This window comes from Callithrix jacchus, chromosome 21 (genome assembly GCF_049354715.1).
Source record: "Callithrix jacchus isolate 240 chromosome 21, calJac240_pri, whole genome shotgun sequence".
Lineage (NCBI taxonomy): Eukaryota > Metazoa > Chordata > Mammalia > Primates > Cebidae > Callithrix > Callithrix jacchus.
Window position 1 is genome coordinate 36,413,810 of NC_133522.1, and position 21,654 is coordinate 36,435,463.

Consider the following 21,654-nt stretch of genomic DNA (forward strand, 5'->3'; position numbering starts at 1 on the left):
TTCTGGTCTGTATCATTTTTCTTTTTTAATTTTGGACTTAAATATCCAAGTACTTCCTGCCATCCACTTAGAGGTTTCATACTGGCGTGAAACTTTTATATGTATGACACTGAACTTCTGCTCTTCTCTAGTGGGGCAGAAAAGACTTTTTCTATCCTATTAGTAAACAGCATTTTCCACCCATCTAGTTATTTAACTCAGACAGTTTGGAATCCTAACATATGCAATCTGCCCTGAGCATTGCCCATTTTCTTTCCCAAATTTATCTTACATCTGTGTAGTCCTCTTACTGCTTTCTGTGTAGTCCAGGATTTCTCACCCTTGGTACCATAGGCATTTAGGGCTAGATAGGTTTTTTTGTTGTGGGGAGATATACTGTGCATTGTAAGATAGCTGGCAGTATTCTTGACCTCTACCCACTAGGTGCCAGTAGCACACCTCCCTCTTAAAATTACAATTAAGCATGTCTCTGAAAATTACATGGGGGAGAGAGCAAAGTTAGCCCTGGAGAAAAAGCATTATCCTAGTCCAAGGCAGCCTCCTTTCTTGGTGGAGCAATTGAAAAGGATATCAAGATTGTCTGCCTCTTTTTTAAAAAAAAAGTTTGTCTCCTCCGTTCTTTCCTTTATACTCCTAATTGACCTTCCTTTCTTCTCTCTCTCTCTTTCTTTCTCTCTCTCTTTCTTTCTCTCTCTCCTTCTTTCTTTCTCTCTTTCTTTCGATCCTTCCTTCCCCTCCCCTCCCCTCCCCTCCCCTCTCCTCTGCTCTCCTTTCCCTTCCTTTCTGTTTTCCTGCCTTATCTGAAAAAAATATATGGTCATATACTCTCCTGATCACAACTTCCTGATTGATTCCTGGTACTTTGAGGATGAAACGAATCCTCTATATCATCTATGAAGTTGTGTAATTGAGTCCCTGCTCATGTCTCTGACTTCATCTTCGTACCATATTCTTTCTCTTTCTCACAAACACACTGGTCTTTGTTCCACACTAAATTATCTCAAGCTTTTTCATACTTCAGGGACAAACTCCTCTCTGCTTTGAATGCTTTTTCTTCATCTGGATGAAAATAATTAAGCCTTTTCTCACCTCAAATCATTATATCACAAGATAAAGTAGGTTCTCCCCGGTTGTGATTTTTAAATTCTCTCTATAGTTAAATCTAGCATTTAAAAAAATTATTTATTTCTTTGTCCTCTAGACTAGAGGAGTGCTACTCAAACAAACCAGTCTGTGACAGTTCACCAATTGGCCATACGTTAAGTGTGTGTATCAGTATGCAAATGAATGCATGGCAATCTTCCTTAAGAAGTCTTGCATGATTATAAATTTCAGCTTAGGGAAATTATATGTACGATAACATATCTGCTTTACCCTTTACCCTGATCTATAAGCCACTCTTTGAATGACACATCTCTGAATCATAATCCCTAAAGTGGAGTTGGGGGGCAGATACTAACTGGATTCTTTCTTATTCGATATTAACGCTCAAGAGCAGTCAAAATTAATAGTTGCTGTTGTTCAATACTTAATGGTAAACTAAATAATTACAGGTTATATCATTGGTGAATATCTCCTATCTTATCCTGTTCCTTGACCTCTAAACTCTTGGATGTTTTACAACAGTAAACTTAGAGGAGTCTCAACTGCCTTCTTAATCAGTACCACCTGGCCCAGAATTGCTTCCTTTCCTTCAGACCCTATCTTGGTTACAGTATACCATCTATTGTCTGGAAACAAGATCCCTGGGAGATACCTATGACCTTCTCTTCCTTACTCCCCATGCCCAATCTTGGGTCAGTATGCTTTGTCATTCTTATCTTCAAACATGTTAGAGCCTTTTGGTTTCTCTACAGTTTTCCTATCTTGCTCTAACTTAGCTCTCCTGCCTCTGCTGTTGCAGGTGGTTTTCAGTGTGCCCTGAGACTTTGGTGTTACTTACCTAAACCTTATTTCCTATGCATTTTTCAGATGTCTTTTTCTTTTCTTTTCTTTTCTTTTCTTTTCTTTTCTTTTCTTTTTTTTTTGAGACGGAGTTTTCACTCTTGTTACCCAGGTTGTAGTGCAATGGCGCGATCTTGGCTCACCGCAACCTCCGCCTCCTGTGTTCAGGCAATTATCCTGCCTCAGCTTCTATGCCCAGCTAATTTTTTGTATTTTTAGGAGAGACGGGGTTTCACCATGTTGACCAGGATGGTCTCGATCTCTTGACCTCGTGATCCACCCACCTCGGCCTCCCAAAGCGGATGTTTTTTTCTAAAAGTCCATGTTGACCTTTGCAAACTCAAATTCATTTTCCTAAGTACAATATTCAAGTCACCCTATGATGTGATCCCCAATTATTTCATGCCTAGACTAATCATACACACATTTTATCTGAAAAGTATGCCAAATTGCTTCAGCTAAGCTAAAGTCAAAAGTATAGAAAAAGGTAGGCCAAGAGGCTCTGTTTCAAGAAGCTCAGCATCAGCAAAGAGTTTCAGAGTGAAGAGGTGAAAGATGAGGATGGGGACAGATGGACAGGATCCAGATTATAATTCACTCTGTAAGCTGTGGTGGGGATTTGGATATTCTTCTATGGTTTAAAAAACTCTGAAAACCAAAAACGTTTTAAAGAACCAACTTGTTGGTAAAAGATGATATTTAGATGTAATCTCATGGCTCAAACTGATGAAAATTATACATATTCGTTTTTTCCCTGCTTCATGTGGGTATCTTTATGTTGTGCTTCAGAAATAAATTATTTTTTATTGTGGGGTGTTGTCTTAGATTCTACTTGGGGTGTTCTATAATGTACAGTTTATCCACTCTACTATCATTCTAAGATGCAGAAATCTCTGGATTCTAACACTCATCTTACCCCATTGATTCCATAAGACAAAGTGAATATACAACAAAAATGAAACATTGACAGATAAATAAATATATAGATAACTAGATCAAATTTGCCTCCTAGAAAATGACTCTGGCTACAGAACAAACAATGGATTGGAAAGTAGTTTAAGAGTAAGAGTGGGCCCTGGGGTTCAAACTTGGGAAATATGATCCGATAGACTATATTCTTAACTACAATGCTCAACTGCCTCAACATAAGAATACTTATTAAAGTCATAAAAATATGTAGAATGAACTGAGAAGGGGACCTAGGGTGGTACCCTAAGAAAACTTTACATATAAGGATTGGCAAAGGAAGGGAAGCCCACAAAAGACTGAGGAGTTACCAGAATTGAATTAATGTTTTATAAATAAGGTGACAAAAGGTATCGAACATTGGCAGGAGGTTGAGTTAGATGTGTAAACCCTGGATTGTTAGCAACTAACCGTCACTATTAGCAGAGATCGTGTGTGTGTGTGTGTGTGTGTGTGTATTCTTAAACTTGGAAATGGTCAAAATTTCAACAGTGCCTAGTATATACAAAATACAAAATAAACAATTGTTAAACTGAGCCATCCAGTCCAATTTTTTAAATATAGTAATGTGAAATTTGAAAGCTAGAGAGATTCATTTCAAGTCAATTCAGCAAGCTTGCAGTGAAGTGTAGGCATGTGAGAGGTGAGGACAAGGAGGTAAGAGATAGCCGTATCCCTGAAGTTGGAACGTCTTAATCTGTCTCTGGAAAATGAGTGGAAATATGTTAACAGAAGATAAGTGACTTTAGAGAAAGTGTGTCATAGTCCATTAAATTCAATCACTTTTGCTGTTCTCTCGGACCCTGAAGCTACTATACAAAGCTAAACAGAGTCTTAAGTCCTTTGCATTTACATATTCTGAATTATTTTGAATCTTGTTAGTGTTTTATGTAGAAAAATAGTAATTCTTGGATTATAAATTATTGTAGACCATAGGATTTTTTTCGCTGCTTGTAGAAAGCGGGCTCTCCTTGTTCTGACTTTACACATTGCTTCTTACGAAATCAACAGCCAAGTTATCCAAATAGTAATTCGTCATAGTAAAATCCATGCAACCCCAGTAAGCCAATAACTAAAAAACATTCAAGGAAAAACTGTTTATACTTGAATTCCTTAAAAGGTTACTTTATTAATTAATAGCATTTCTGTCACATTGTATGCTGGCAAGAGCACACGAAATAGCCCCCTAATTTCTATTATATGTAACTTCTATTTTCTGACATTTGCATTTTTAGTGTAGTTTCTCAATGTTGATCACTTTTTGATTGTGTAATGGTAATAGAACCTTTCTCTCTAAGAGAAGCTGAGCAGTTTGTGGTCAGCCAGTTCCTAAAATGGGGTTTGTTGAGATGAATGTGAGGGAAAGCAGCATTTCCTGGAGGCGTATGAGGAGGCATTAAACTGATTTGTAGAAGTCACACCTGTACATTGGTCTACAATAAGTTGACAGGCTTTTCATAGTAGAGAAGTAGTTTGGATGGCAGGAAGCTGGGACTGTAATTCAAGCTTTGGGTACTACTGGATCTATAACTTAGAGATTGGAATTCATTGAATTCAGAGTCTAAAAACCACCCCTTGGTATAAAGCATGATATATGGCTGCTGGGGGTCTTATAGCAGCTTCTCTGAGAGTGGATACAGAAATCCATCTTGGTGGATGCTAGAAAAGCAGAGGTCAGTGGGGTGGACCAAGAAGCTGGGGTAAGAAGAGACACGGGATTAGACTGAGTAGACCAGTAGTTCCCAAGTGAGCAGGAAGAGAAGTTTCCAGTGCAGCAGCTTAATGTGTGACTGCTGTATCTGATTCATTTATTAGTGTCAAAGGGCGTCTAAATGTCACCTTATTGCCTAGAGGCATATGTGCTGTGACCCTGTGGGTGTGACCTTTTAGATACCCACCTTTATTGTTCTTCTGCCCTACAATTTGCAAAAGAACATCTTCTTAGTGTGTTGTCCAATTTCAGCTGAATAGATTAATACTGTTATAAATATGGATACTTGTATTTTATAGTGAAAAGTGAGTTTACTCTCCGTCTTGGACTTCAGATGATTGTTGCATAGTCAAAGCAATTGACTGATCGTTGCTAGCTTCATTTTTGACTGAGAGCATCACTTAGAGGATGCTGAGATATAGCTCTTTTTTTCCCTCCCTGCTTACAGTATTATATTTTATTGTGATTCTTTTCTCGGTCATTCCTAATATGGTTTGCCATATTACAAAGCACTTGCTTATGTTTACTAACAACTAATGTGTGGGATATAAATGGTGCATAAAGGACAAAGATAACATTGTATGATCACGATACTGGATAAAAATCGCATACATTTTATTAAAAAATAATTCTACTTGGCTCTCTTTACCAGCTGGATGGGTATAGAATGCCTTATATAAGTGGGCTTAAATTATATTAGCTAAAAAGATGGAAATGTCAGGCCAAATACTTTTTTTTTCTTTTTTTTTTTTTTTTTTTTTTTTTGAGACGGAGTTTCGCTCTTGCTACCCAGGCTGGAGTGCAATGGCGCAATCTCGGCTCACCGCAACCTCCGCATCCTGGGTTCAGGCAATTCTCCTGCCTCAGCCTCCCAAGTAGCTGGGATTACAGGCACGCGCCACCATGCCCAGCTAATTTTTTGTATTTTTAGTAGAGACGGGGTTTCACCATGTTGACCAGGATGGTCTCGATCTCTTGACCTCGTGATCCACCTGTCTCGGCCTCCCAAAGTGCTGGGATACAGGCTTGAGCCACCGTGCCCGGCCCAAATACTTTTAAAAAGTAATCTCGGCTGGGGGTGGTTGCTCACGCCTATAATCCCAGCACTTTGAGAGGCCGAGGTGGGCGGACCAGCCTGGTCAACATGGTGAAAACCTGTCTCTACTAAAATACAAAAAATTAGCCGAGTATGGCGGTGGGAGCCTGTAATCCCAGCTACTCAGAAGGGTGAGGCAGGATACTCGCTTGAACCCGGAAGGGGAGGTTGTGGTGAGCCGAGATCATGCCATTGCATTCCAGCCTGGGTGACAGAGCAAGGGTCTGTCTAAAAAAAAGAAATTAAAAAAAAAGGCCAGGCGCGGTGGTGGCTCACGCCTCTAATCCAAGCACTTTAGGAGGCCCAGGTGGGCAGATCACGAGGTTAGGAGATCAGGACTATGTGGTCAACATGGTGAAACCCCATCTTTACTAAAAATACAAAAATTAGCTGGGCGTGAGTGCACCTGTAGTCCCAGCTACTTGGGAGGCTGAGGCAGAAGAATCGCTTGAACCCGGGAGGCGGAGGTTGCAGTGAGCCGAGATCGTGCCACAACACTCCAGCCTGGCGATAGAGTGAGACAACATCTCAAAAAAAAAAAAAAAATTATAGTGTGAAAATTTTTAATGGCTCCTTAGGGATTGTGTTTATAAGCAGTAAAACAAATATGAAATCATTTTCTTCAAGCACATTGAAAATTGCCGAACAACTAAAAAGTTCCAAAGTAATGTCGTAGGTAGTCACATTTCCTCTTTATGTGAGAGGGAGCATTATACATCTACAGATGAGCCTAGGTATAGCAATGTGATGACCTGTAGAGGAACAGACATTGGTGAGAACAAGAAATTAATGGCAAATAAATGGGTCTAACCAGAAGGATCATAGAATAAAATAAATTTTGAAAATTGGATACATAAAAAGCATTAAGGGAATGGTGACTTAGGTTACATCCAGGATAAAAACATAAAGAATATAGAGTAAAACACATTTATCTACATATGTATGATGTTTAGGAGAAAGCAAATTACACTGTTGTGTACTCTAGTGGATATTTTAAATGTTTAGAAATTGACAAATGTACCGCCTAAATGTTTAGAAGCTTCTAAACATTTAAAATGTGCCAAGCAACTAATACATGCTGTTAAATGCCAAACGCATTTTAAAGGTTTGAAATGTGCTAAACATCTATAATTTCTAAACGTTTAAAATATTTTTAGCAAAAAAAATATTTAGAAATACGTTTAGGTTAAATATTTCATTTTAAGGTGCATAAAAGAATATGTGTATGGCTCACTTAAAGCATCCACATGCATTTAGTTTTTATAGTAAGTTGCACATATTTATAGTCTAATAATAGTTAACATTTATGGAGTGATTTCTATACTTAAGGAATTCTTCCCTTTTCTTCTCATATCCCATCATTAGCCTCTCTGTAACACCATGATAAAATTGCCGTTATCTCTCTTTTACTTTTAAGGAAATTGAATTTTTAAGAGGTTCTACAGTATTTACAAGGCAAATATCTGGTGTTGGAGTTGGAGATTCATATATATATATATATATATATTCATATATATATATGAAACATCATATATATGTATATATTTATATAAACACTGTACATAGTGAGACTCATAAAGTGAGACTAGTTCTGTCTGTCTCTGCAGATATATATGTATATACAGTGTTTATATACATATATGGTGTATATATATGGTTTATGTGTATGTATATTATGTATATGTGTACATATATATGTATATAGTATGTGTATATATATACATATACATAAACACTATATATATGTATGTATACATATACACATACATATATACATATGTATGATGTATCTTCAAGTTTCATATGCTTTGACAATTTAAATGGGTTCACTCTCACTGCCGACAGAGTAATGCACAGGTAAAAATAACACATTACGAACTAAATGCTTAAATCTTCTAAGAAATGTTTCTAAAGCACAAAAACTGAGAAGACCCTGGAAGTGTAGAAACCAAAGTAGGACACTGAGCATGACATTCAGATGATCAAGAGCTCCTATTATCTGGAGGACAGCATGGAAGACCACTCAAAACTTGGGATATCAGTTGGTTACTAGATCTAGCAGCCCTGACTCCTCTGTCTTTTTAAGCAGCGGGATCCTTACAAACTCTTTACCTTCCACTAGAACTATTCTAGCTCTTCTTTCATTTTAGGGAGATAGTTATTGTTAGTAATCAAGTTATGACTTAACAAATACATCTAGCCACTTAGGAATTATACACCCATGAACAGGAAGGACTCCTTTGGACAGTATCCATTCTACATGATTTCAGCAACTTAAGGGCAATGTGCCTTCATTTGCTATTTGCATTGGAAAGACTTTAAAGTTCAACATGCAAACATGATAACTTATGGTGTTCATTCATTTTGAGTTTCAAGATCATTAACAAGCTACATCTTGTTTAGGCATTCCCAACAGATTCATGGTAAATATTTGCTATTCGGGTAATGGATGCACTGCAAGCTCAAACTTCACCACTATGCAAAATATGCACATAAGAAACTTGCACGTGTACCATCTAAAAATAAAAAAAATTTTTTAAAATCATGGTGTAGTAATGATTATCTGTTACCATCAAGAATAGAATGTGTTAGTGACGATGATGGTCTAATGGGTGCCTGGTACATTCTGTTTTATTGTCGGCTTTTTTTTTTTTTAGTAGCTAGCATTATATGCTGCAGTAATTAACAGGGGTTTGCCCAGAATCCTATTTCAACAGATACAATATTACTTTAAAAAGGGTTTGTGCATTTATTTGTTTTTCTACCTGTTTTATTCAAACCCAACAAAACAATCAGTTAAAGCTTAGAAAAGCAAATATATTAATTTAGTTGCATTAAACTTTGTCACACAAAATTTATTTTTAGCCATAGTTGAAATAGCAATGATTTATTTGCTTATGCTTGAAATAGCCATGCCCTATGAGAATTTCAGTAATGCTGATCAAAGTCTTTTCTATGCTCCTCCTGCTTGCTAAAAGCCTAGTATGTGAACACTGACAAATGTATGACAATCATATACCGAAGGGAATGTGCTCAGAACAAAGAGGTGCTCAAAGGACAAAGATATCTGAGGCACATTACCTTGAAGAAATTCAAAATCTAAAAGTTCACATTCTATATAATTATAATATATAGTTATCATAATAGACTTATGACTTACCTAATATTTTCAGTTCTCAGATAAAAATATAGAGATATATTAAATAATATATTAAAAATATTTTAACAAAAAGTTATAAATCCAAAAAGTAAGACTAGTTCTGTCTGTCTGCAGATATTTCAATATCCAACCCTACTTTCTGTGTTTGTTAAGCCATGATAGAAAGCTAACAAATGCTGAGGACCAAATGCATGACACAGGTGAGGTGATTTTATCATTAAGCTCCTTAGTACTTAAAACTTCTCAGAAGAAAAACGAAAGTGGAGGGAAAGAATAGATTATCCCGGACAGAGTACAAATGCAATTGACAGAAGGTAGGGAGTAGAAAAACAAAAGGCAGGTCGTTTTAGAATCCACAACCATATTCTTTTCTTGTCTAGAATTTTAAAATGAAAACCTTGCTGAGTAGAATTCCATCTCGTGGCTTCAGTAAATGTAGGCTTCTGTACAGAACGTTACTCTTCGTGTGTTCACAATTGATTAAAATAACATTTCTGCATCATTTTCCCAGAATGCAGTTTGCGGCTCCCAAGGATGTACTAAATGTGGTTGACTGTTTTCCCTGTTCTCTCTAGTGTAATAACAGACCATGGTAAATTACCCTAAGATTGTCAAAGCTAAAGCATTTTTCAAATTTGGTTTATAAGCTGGAGAATATGAACAGCCAATGGCACCTCTTCACCTTACAATAGCCATAGAACAGACAGTGAAGTCTCTGGAATCAATTTTATAGTGAAGACATTAACCTTCGTGGTCATTTTCCCAGCAGAAAGAGTAAGCTGTTAAAAAGACAAAATCAGCCACTATTCACTACATTTTATGATCATGAGTGTGTTAACAACTTTCCTTTCAATTACATGACTAGGGTTATTTCACCACTGAAGTACCAAAAAGATAATATATATCAGAGGCGAATTTAGATATTGCCTCTTTGCAGAAATGCCCTGAAATGAGGGCAATCACTCATTACCTTGAGCATAGGTTTTAACTAGAATTGGTTTGACTAAAAGTTACAATATTATGTAGTCCAAAGAAACTTGGGACAAATACTGCTGTGGTATATATTGAAATCCCCTGCACTGCTATGTTGCTTGTAGCACTATTCTCGATGGCAAAGTCACGGAATCAGTCAGAATGTCCATCAATGAATGACTGAATTTTAAAATGTGATACATAAACGCAACGTGATACTACTCAGCCATAAAAAAAGAATATAATCGTGTATTTTGCAGCAGTAAAATGGATGGAACTGGAGGCCATTATCCTAAGTGAAATGACTCAGAAACAGCGTCAAGTACCACATGTTCTCACTTATGATTGGGAGCTAAACAATGTGTACACCTGGATATATAGAGTGGAATAATTGACTTTGGAGACTCCAAAAAGTAGGCGAGTGGGAGGGGGATGAGGGATAAAAAATTACCTACTGGAGACAATATGAACTACCTGGGTGAGGATATACTGAAAGCCCCAGATTCACCACTGCAAAATATATCCATGTAACAAAACTGCACCTGTGCTCTTAAATCTATGAGAATAAAATGAAATAGAACTTTAGAACAGAAGAGTTTCCATACATCAATAACTGCATCTTCTCATTTTAATTAACAGAGTTTAGTATTCTTATCTTCCAGAAATGCCCACTGAAAACTTTATAACACATCCTACCAATGAATAATCTACTTATGTTCTCAACATGTGGTTAACTTTCATTAAACTTAAAAAAAAACATACACTCACATGAGGTTGTAAAAAGAGCACATAGAATACTTCACCCAGCCTCCTGCAATATTGACAACTTATTCAACCATACTACAAGTCAAACCCAGGAAATTGATATTGGTGCCATGCTGTTAGCTAGACCACAGACATTATTGAGTTTTACTGGTTTATATATGTGCTCATTTGTGTTTGTATGTGTATGGTTCCATGTAATTTATCTAACGTATAGATTAGTGTAACCACTACCACAGTTCACAAGAATAATTATCCCATTTATGATTAATGTTTGATTTTTATTTTTTAGAGACGGGGTCTCGCTTTGCCGCCCAGGCTGGATTGTGGTGGTGCAATCAATAGCTCACTGCAGCCTGGAACTGCTGGCTTACATCCTCCTATCTCAGCTTCCCAAGGAGCTGGGACTACAGGCATGCACTACCATACCTGGCTAATGATTAACTTCCTAATGTCAGAAAAAATTTAAATAGGTAACCATTTTAGTTAGCTTGGCCTGCTATAGCTAAATAACATAGAGTGGGTGGCTTAAAAAACACACACTTATTGCTCACAGTTCTAGAGCCTAGGAAGTTTTTAGCTAGTGTGGTTTCTGATTAGGGACCTCTTCCTGGTTTGCAGAGGATTGTCAACTTGTTTCATCCTCACAGAGTAGTAAGAGAGCTCTGGCCTCTTCCTCTTCTTATAAAGGCCCTAACCCCATCATGGGTGATGAGGGGAGCTCCATTCTAAAGACTTCATGTAAACCTAATAACCTTCCAAAGGTCCTACCTCCAAATACCTTCCCATTGGGTAATCCTTATATTAATCAACACATGAATTTTGGAGGAACATGAACATTCAGTCCATATGAATGTTTATGTAATGTGTCAGAAATATACGACACATACTTTGCCCTTTTATATTTACAGAATGTTATTTGATTTAGTTAAATGTGAAGCTAAAAGAAAGAAACTTGTTTTTTCTAGACAACAACATTAGAAAGTAATGCAGCATTTGAGGTGAGTGGTGGGAATGGTAGTACAGAGCAGAAAGAAAGACAAAGTCAAAATATGGCACATGTATGTAATCACGTCCTTTTATTCCCCAAGTCACATGTAGAAGCAGTGCCATTAGAAATGCAAAACTTTTGGATGAACCTGGAGGACATCATGCTTAGAGACCTAAGCCAGACACAGAAAGAAAAATACTGCACGATATCACGTATGCAGAAATCCAAAGTAGTTAAACTGACAGAAGCAGAGAGTAGACGGGTAGCTGCCAGGGCCTGCAGAGGGTAAAATGGGAGGATGTTGGTTAAAGGGTAAAATGTTTCGGTTACACAGGACCATTGAGTTCTGGATATCTAACATATAGCAATGTGACTGTAGCTAACAATACTGTATCGTATACTTAAAATTTGCTGAAAGGGTAGACCTTCAGTGTTCCTGCCACAGTCAAATGATCAATCAAATGGAAACTGTGAAGTGATGAATACATTAATTACCTTGACCGTGCTGATTTCACAGTATGTGTATATATATTACATATGTATCTCAAAACATCCATTTATACTCTTTAAATTTATATAATTTTATTTGTCAAGTATACCTCAGTAAAGATGAGAAAAAGAAAAAAAGACTAAATTGATATGGTAAAGTAATTCTTTCCAGGAAATAATAGGCATAATTTCTTTTTCTTCTTTGTTTCCTTATTAAAGGATAAAATGATATTCAGACTTTTGCAGCACGTTACTGAGTTTTACAAATAACATTATTGATTTCATATAGTTTTGAAAGAAAAAAATTGTGATATTTTGGAATGGGGGAAGTGAATGACTGTGGGGCCTGTCTAGTCATTTTTCAGGGTATTCTCTCTTATCATTGTTTTTGAACTCCTACATAATTCTGTAAGTTGAAGAAAATTGTTAATAATGCAAATGATTCTAGTTCATAGAAATGAAATAGTTTCTGTCAGGTGGAATTATACTGATTTTTGCTCTTTGTACAGTGCTTACTTTGCATCTATCTGTGAATTCATTTCAACCTTCCTAACAACCTGTATAAGTGTGTTCTCTGAATTATCATATCATTTGAACCAGTTGTAGCATTTTAGTGGTCCCCACATTTATTAATGAGTTAAATAAAAAATTATATGTGCTTATTTTTTCATTTGTGTAAGAATCATCATTTTACCTTTTTCAAAATTTATCTTAATACTATTGCATCGGATTTTAAACATTTGCCTTCCCTTTCCTTTCCTATGACAGATAGAAGAATTTAAACTGTGGTGGGAACTTTAACAGCTCACTCCCCATCCCCATATACTACTACTAACACTCATTATAAAATGTGAATATGTCTGTAATTCTGGAAGGAACCTCTGAGATTACAAATTATGAAGTGGAAGTGCCATCTCATTTTACGTATCAGGAAGGTGACACCCAAGGTTAATTTCTAAGTATAAGATCAAACTCTAATTTAACAAGAGAACCAAGAATATAATCTAACTCCAAACATGTATTTTTTTACTTACTCTATTTTCCTTTATATGGTTCTATAAATGGAAAAAACTTAAGAGATTTCAAAATTCCAGACTACCTATAGTAATCATATAAATAGAATCACATCTTTAGGTTGACAGGAAAAGAGATAATTCTATAAAATGTAGAGCATCCGAAACACACACCAGACCACACACACTAATGCAAAATAATAGAGTACACAGTTTTGGTGCTCGTGACTTTTATTCCCCTGTTTCCCAGTCTCATTTTTCTGCTGTTTTCTACTTACTTGTAAGGATCTACTTTACCTAAAAGGATACATGTTGAAATGAAACATTACTGAGATTTAAAACAAGTTTTAATAGATTAATCAAAGGAAGGGGATAATGTACAAAGGCTGTGATATGGTCTGGCTCTGTGTCATCACCCAAATCTCATCTTGAATTGTAGTTCATCAAATCCCCACATCTTGTGGGAGGAACCCAGTGGGAGGTAATTGATTCATGGAGGGAGAGAGAGAGGGACGTGGGGGAGAAAAGCAAAGAGAATAGGTGAGAGAAGAAAAAAATAGATGGAGATTAGCAGAGATGACATATTAAGGAAAGATTACTCATGCAGAGAATGGAGGAGGCAAAGAATATTCATTTTGTCTGATTCCTGAAATCTGAATCTTCACATTATACTTTGAAAGGTTTAAGTATTGAGAAAGTATTCTAATGTGCTAATTTCCTGCTCTTTTTTGCCTTCCACTTCAAAGATTGCATTAGAATGGGGAAATTCTTCAAGTCCCTCCAGAATTAGATCCTGTATGTCACTGGACACCCCTTCCTTCTATCTTGGAATTGCTGTGTTTTAAACATTTCTCTGTGCTCATCTCTTTTTACAGGGCTGGCTGGGTGCCTCTGCTCTTAAAGTTATGAACCTCTAGCTCCCAGGATTTTGTTAATGGCCATGCTACTGTGACCCCTTTGGGTTCATTTTCTCAAACGGTATTTTTAATCCACATTTTACTCATTCTACATTATTTAAACCTAAATTAGTAGTCCACCTTCAATGCTAATGGCATAATTTAGACTCATAGGATCTTTTTGTCTAACTAATACAAATTTTTAGTTGCCTATTTACATCAAAGTCAATGAGTAACTCTGCACTTGATGATAAATTTTTATTAATTGTAAATATTTGTATGTAGTGCCAGAAGCCTTATTTTATTTCAATTATTTTATTTAGTTTAAACCTAAAGAAAACTTTATTGACCCATATAATCAAAACACTTAAAAGAGGAATAAACCTGGTTTAAGGGACATGGGAATCAGAGACTCCTGTGTCGCTAGAATTTCTTCCTGTGTCTCCCTTCTCTATTCTTAGTTTCTGTATCAGGCAGGTTTCTATAATGAGATGATGTGGTTCCCACACTTTCACGCTTAGCCCATATTGTCTCCAGTATAAGAGAAAAGATACCCTCTTGTTTCAGAGTTAATTTTAAAAAGCTTAAGGAAAAGGTGTCAGGGAAGAAAAATCAGTTAAAGCTCATGACATATTATTGAAGGAAATGATAATCTTTGAAAGTTATTTTCCCATTCATAGAGAGTTGTTCCTAAATATTTTCTGGATAAGTTTTAACTGAGTTTTTATGCTACCTTTAACCTCTGAAAGAAATCGCTTGCTCAAATTAAAGTAAACAAAGAAGTTGTTATGTCTCAGATCTGAATAGCATCCTACAAATATTTATTTTTATTCACACTGTCACAACTGAGCAGTGGATCCCAGGGATATGGAGGAAGGTTATAAGCTCTAGAATATTGAAAGTAATCTAATTTAAACTCCCACTCAATGCAGAAATCACAGAAAAATACTATATTTTTCCTTGTTGAGAAACTCAATAACTTAAAGAAAAACACACAGGTCATAACAGTTCTATAAATGCATAATTTATAAATATAAATTTGTAACAAGCCAGAGTATTTCTCCATATAACTGTTTCTATTACTCACAGTTGTAAACCTTAAGTCTTTGTTTTCTCTGCTTCTCTCTCTCTCATACACGCATACACACAACACACACACAACATACACAACACGCTGGATAATTTATTTTGTCCTATATTTAAACAAAACCCTAATGCCTTCCAGTACCTAACACTTTGTATTTTCCCTTTTTCATCCTAACATATCAGATTTCTTCAAATAATTTATATATTTTAAATTTAATCACCTAGTTGACATCTTCTGAGCAAATTATAAATACTGTTTTTAAAATGTAAACAAAAGACAAATGTGATTGTCAGCAAAATGTGTCTTTTTTGAAAACTCGCCACAGTTATGGGCCTACTCTCAATAATTCTGTTAAGAATCCAACCAGTTTTCATAGCAGAAGACATGCAGTTGTTGTCTTTTAGGCAGTGGCGTTCCCACAGCGTCTCCCCATACACCAGGCCTGATGACATTACCTAGGGAAATAGATGTCCAAGGAAAGGCCCTCTGGGGGCTTGTAGCCCCAAATACAGATCACAAATCAAACTTTGAAACCCAATAAAAGACAAAAAGAACATATTGGAATCAACAGTAAATGAATTTATTAGGTGAAACGAAACTGAACTTCCATATACTTTATAAGATGAACTTAAGTAATAATGAATTACTTGTTTCAAAATTATAGACATTTGACTCTATATTTTGGTCATTCATTAATTCCACAATCTGAAGAACTAGCCTGTCCAGCCAGTACTTGATGCCAGAGAAAGGACAAAGAGCTGGTGGTAAGAGGGGTTAGCTCACATGGCTGGAAAAGCCTATGATAGCAGCTCTACATAGAGACTGAGACATTTTGCTTAAAAGGTCTGGAAATTCAGCAAGTTGATCTACAGAAGGTTGATCCGTAGGCTGGTCTGTACCAAGAGGACTGGCAGCTCCTAGAAGCCAAGTAGGTTGGGCGGCAGAATCCAGATCCATAGCCCAGGGAAGGGAAGCCGCAGCCTCCATAACCCAGGGATCTGAAGCCACTGGATCCACAGCCCACTGAGTAGCAGCTCCTGGATCCATAGCCCAGGGGGCGGCAGCTGCTGGAGCCAAAGCCTAGAGGCCCAGAGTAAGTCGTCTGGCAGGGACTGAAGAGCACAGAGGTTCTCGGGCGGTAGCAGGAGGTCTGGCAGGGGCTGGACTCCACACAGGATGTCTGGTAGCTGGTGGGCTCGCAGCGGGGCTCCTGACAGCCCCCGTAGAGAGAGGAACCCAGCTGGCAGGTGCTGGGAGAGCAGAGGTCAGTGCTGTAGACCAGGTTGCTGGGGTAGGAAGAACCACAGGAGGAGCCTGGGTAGCGCATGTAGCCCCCACAGGAGCGGGAGGAGAAGTTTCCAGAGCAGCAGTTGTAGGACATGTTGACGGGAGATGTGAGTTCAGCTGAGTTGTAGTGGAAAGATTCTCTGAGTTTAAATGTCATAGTCTGGACTCCCAGTTATATATACTCTTAGACCTGGGTGTGGCCACCGTCTGAACACTCCCTCCTCCTTGCTCACCTTTTATTATAAAAATGCTTCCCTTGGTTATTGCTTAATTTATCACATCTTCATCTACTGAGTTGTACTTTAGTCACTCTGTAACACTTGGAAGGAAGCCACTCAGTGTTTTCTCCCTGAAATTCACTGTGGTCTGACCTTCAATGTTATATGTTATCACATTTATGACTATCTTGCCTCTTATTATTTGTGAGTACATACTCACTTACTTACTTACTGAACCAAATGGAATTACACAAAATTCTTTCTCCACTTCCATTAATGTATCAGGAGCATCAGTAGTTACTATTCAAAATACTTTGTCTTTTTTTTTTTTACACAAGCATTTCACTTGTTACTAGAAACAGTGGATTTCTCCAAATACTAACTATATTCAGTAGTCTCCGCAATCTGTCAAACCTTGTATTGATATCTTAAGAAACCAGTATCAGAACTGAGGAGTGCAGCATTACCTTGGGTGTCCACACAAGGCATCTTCCTTGACAAGAGGCTACGTTAGACACAGCTCACTTAGGAAACAATAAACACAACTTTTTTAGTAAGACTTTATATAGAAGTTTTTCAGATATTTGCTGATGAGCCTATCTTGTGGCATTATCTATGGTTATGCTCTCAATCAACTCATCGTTTTTTGTTTTGTTTTATTTTCAATTTTTTTCTGGATAAAAGGACAGATTCTTAGCTGCAATTATTAGTTTATACCTAAAATAAACTTTGAGGAATTCTTAACATTTTTTTCCGAAGCTTTTAAGTTGAAGTATTAGAGTTACATGGTCTTTAAACATCCTCTGGTCAACCCATACATGGAAAAATTACCTCTCAGGGAGCTCCGTTAAGTTTACCCTAATTTCTCTGTAAGCTAGAAGCAAAATTGAAGCTTTAAGCATAGTTTTCTTATTCAGAGTCAAGTTGCAAATACCTTGCAAATATAAAAGTAAATTCAACTTCAACTTGTCTTAGAAAAGAAACTATTAAGCTTATTTATACTAAGATATAAAAGCCTAACAAAGCCTTATTTACCTTTCCTAAGGATATTCACATTGAATAGTGTTCAATAGGGGAATTCTATGCCTTACTGATCTTTATACATTTAAAGTATATTTCACTTCCTAGCCCAGGAAAGAGAAAAGAATCTTGGTAATCCATGCTTAGATTAAAGGCAGAAAGAAGCTTCTTATCTATGCCTATTCGTCTTCTTTTGAATCTGACATTTTGTTTGGTTTAACTAAGGGAAATGGTGTGCACAATTGTTACCGAAAAGAGAGCCTCTTAACTACCTGAAAATTAACTTGCTTTATTCCAAAGCACGCTGCTTCAGAGCACTTAGTTACTTTGTTTTATGATTATCTCTCCCATACAGAATCCAAAGTGTGGCATGCATCACATGAAGTGCCCTTGTGCAATACTTAAACCATTGCTCTGATTCACCAAAGTAAAATAAGCTGTGCTTTATGAATGGACACCTATTAAATTTACTAAAAAGGATGCACCACCCCAACACGTGGGATTCCTTATAATGGCAGCTTTTAACTCCTTTCAAATGAGAAATATTTTTTCTTTTCTCACTAAACGTTGACTCCGCTCAAAAACAAAAGAAAAACAAAAACAGCTTTCTAATATCCAAAAGTTCTAGCCTTTCTAGACCAGCTCACTGTGGCTGGGAAACAGTAAAATAACTTGAGAATAAGTCCATTCCAATTAACACTCCCTCCACCCATTTCTTATTGATTTAACACTTTTTTTATTAGGAGTTATGTGTGCACTTAATACAAATGCAAAGGAACAACTCACAAGTGCTAATAAATGTGTCCCTCTGAAAGGCAGAAAAAGCAAAACAAAACTAGAGTAGCCTTAACAGCTCAAAAGTGGATTCTGGAACTAATAAACACTCCATGTGCTCTACATACATAGGCAAAGTATTAGTATAAAAAGAAAAACTCACTGTCTTGATATGTCAGAGAACACATGATATTAAAATCTTTTCTTTTTCCTTCCTTCCCTTCCTTCCTTCCTTCCTCCCTCCCTCCCTTCCTTCCTGCCTTCCTTCCTCCCTCCCTTCCTCCCTTCCTTCCTTCCTCCCTTGCTTCTTTCCTTCCTTCTTTCCTTCCGTTTTCCCTTCCTTCCTCCCTTCCTTCCTCCCTCCCTTCCTCCCTCTCTTTCTCCCTCTCTTTCTTCCTCCCTTCCTTCTCTTCCTTCCTTCCTCCTTCCCTTTCTCCCTCCCTCCCTTCCTTCCTCCCTTCCTTCCTTCCTCCCTTCCTTTCTCCCTTCCTTCCTTCCTTTCTCCCTTCCTTCCTTCCTCCCTTCCTTCCTTCTTCCTTTCCTTCCTTCCTTCCTCCCTTCCTTCTTCCCTTCCTTCATCCCTTGCTTTCTTCCTTCCTCTCTCCCTACCTCCCTCTTTTCTTTTTTCTTCCCTTTTCTTTCCCTTCCTTCCTGCCTTCCTTTCTTTTTCCTTCCCTTCCTTTTCCCTTTCTTTCCCTTCCCTCCTCTCCCCTTCTTTTCCTTTTCCCTCTTTAGAAATTTAGGCATAACAACACTACAGAGAATGAAACTATCATTAGAGTATCCTATAGCCACAAGTAGCTTATGATTGAGATAGAGTATTTCCATTATTTCTAGAAATTCTCCTGTGGTCCTTTGGGTCAATCTGCCTCCCTAGTATCCAAATTTCTCTTCCTATAGTCTTATTTTTTGAACTGCATGGTAAATGGAACTATACATTATGTTTCCTTCTGTGTTTAACTTCCTTCACAGAGCATAATGCTTTTGAGATTCAGCCATGTTGTTGCATATTCCAACAGTTCATTCCCTTTTATTGCCAAGTGGTATTTTATTGTATGTATGCTATACACTAGAAAATGACATTTAGATGATTTTGAGTCTGGAGTTATTGTGGATAAAACTGGTAGAACTGTTCACATACAGATATTTTTGTGGGCATATGTAATATAATTTGGCTCTGTGTCCCCATCCAAATTTCATCTGTAACTCTAATCCCAACATGTCAAGAAAGGGACCTGTTAAGAGGTGACCAGATCATGGAGATGATTTCCCTCATGCTGTTCTCATGATAGTAAGGGACTTCTCAAGAGATCTGATGTTTTAAAAGTGCCAGTTTCCCCGTGTGTATTCTCTCTCTCCTGCCACCATGTAACATGTGTTTTGCTTCCCCTTCACCTTCCGTCATGATGTAAATTTTCTGAAGTCTCTCCAACCATGAGAAACTGTGAGTAAATTAAACAATTTTTCTTTATAAATTATCCAGTCTTAGGTAGTATCTTCACAGCAGTGTGAAAACAGACTAATACAGATAATTGGTACCGGCAGAGTTAGGTGCTGCTCTAATGATAAACTGGAAATGTGGAAGCAACTTTGGAACTGAGAAATAGGCAGAGGTTGGACCAGTTTGGAGGACTTAGAAGAAGACCGGAAGATGTGGGAAAGTTCGGAACTTCCTAAAGACTTGTTAAATGGTTTTGACCAAAATGCTGATAGTGATATGGACAATGTAGTCCATGCTGAGGTGGTCTCAGATGAAGACGGGAACTTACTGGGAACTGGAGCAAAGGTCACTCTTGCTATGCTTTAACAGAGAAGCTAGTGGCATTTTTCCCCTGCCCTAGAGATCTGTTGAACTTTGAACTTGAGAGAGATGATTGAGGGTATCTGGTGGAAGATATTTTTAAGCAGCAGAACATTCAACATGTGACCTGGCTAGTTCTAAAAGCTTTCAGTTATATGTGTTCACAAAGAGATGGTTTGAAATTGGAACTTGTTTGAAAAAGGAAACACAGCATAAAGATTTGGAAATTTTGCAGCCTGACCATGTGGTAGGAAAGGAAAACCCATTTTCTGTGGAGGAATTCAAGCTGGCCACAGAAATTTGCATAAGTAACAAGGAGCTGAATGTCAATAGCCAAGACAATGGGGAAAATGTCTCCGGGACATGTCAGAGACTTTTAGGGGAGTCACGCCCATCACCTACCTGGAGACCTAGGAGGGAAATATGGCTTTATACATCACACTCTGGCCTTGGCTGCTCTGTGCAGCTTCAGGACTTGATGCCCTGTGTCCCAGAACCTCCAGTTCCAGCCATGGCTAATAGGGGCCAGGGTATAACTCCAGCTGTTGCTTCAGAGGGTGCCAGCTCCAAGCATTGGTGACTCCAAGTGGTATTGGGCCTGTAGGTGTGCAGAAAATAAGAGTTCAGGTTTGGGAACCTCTGCCTAAGTTTCAGAGGACATATGGAAATGCCTGGATGTCCAGGCAACAATCTGCCACAAATCAGAACCCTCATGGAGAACCTCCACTAGGGCATTGAAGAAGGGAAGTGTGGGGTGTGATTTCCCACACAGAGTCCCCACTGGGGCACTGTCTGCTGGAGTTGTGAGAAGGTCACCATCCTCCAGACCCCGGAAATGTACATCCACCCACAGCTTGCACTGCATTCCTAGAAGAGCCACAGACACTCCATTCCAGCCTGTGAAAGCAGCCATGAGGGCTACACCCTGCAGAGTCACAGAAGTGAGCTGCCCAAGGCCTTAGGAGCCCACCTCTCACATCAGTGTGTCCAGGATATGGGACATAAAGTCAAAAGAGATTATTTCAGAGCTTTAATATTGAATGACTGTGCTGCATGGGGCTTGTAGCCTTTTTTGTTCTGACCAATTTCTCCCTCTTTTGGCCAGAGCAAAATGGGAACATTTACCCAATGCCTGTACCCCCATTGTATCTTGGAAATAACTAACTTGTTTTTTATTTTACAGGCTAACAGACAGAAAGGACTTGCCTTGTCTCAGATGAGACTTTGGATTTGGACTTTGGGGTTAATTCTGGAATAAGTTAAGACTTTGTGGGACTGTTAGGAAGGCATGATTGGTTTTGAAATGTAAAAAGGACATGAGATTTGGGAGGGGGCAAGGGCAGAATGATATGGTTTGAACCTGTGGCCCCACCCAAATCTCATCTTAAATTGTAATCCTCTTATGTAGAGGAAGGGGCCTAGTAAAAGGTGATTGGATCACGGCGGTGGTTTCCACCATGCTAATCT

At 37.8% G+C, this 21,654-nt stretch overlaps 1 protein-coding gene across 1 annotated transcript; it reads right to left on the reverse strand.

Annotated features, from left to right (window-relative positions):
• Window positions 1-13,339: 13,339 nt before the first annotated feature.
• KRTAP13-2 (keratin associated protein 13-2) lies at window positions 13,340-16,522 on the reverse strand. Its single transcript, XM_078358404.1, has one exon. The coding sequence runs from the start codon at window positions 16,466-16,468 to the stop codon at window positions 15,941-15,943; it is 528 nt and encodes a 175-aa protein (XP_078214530.1). The 5' UTR covers window positions 16,469-16,522; the 3' UTR covers window positions 13,340-15,940.
• Window positions 16,523-21,654: the final 5,132 nt, after the last annotated feature.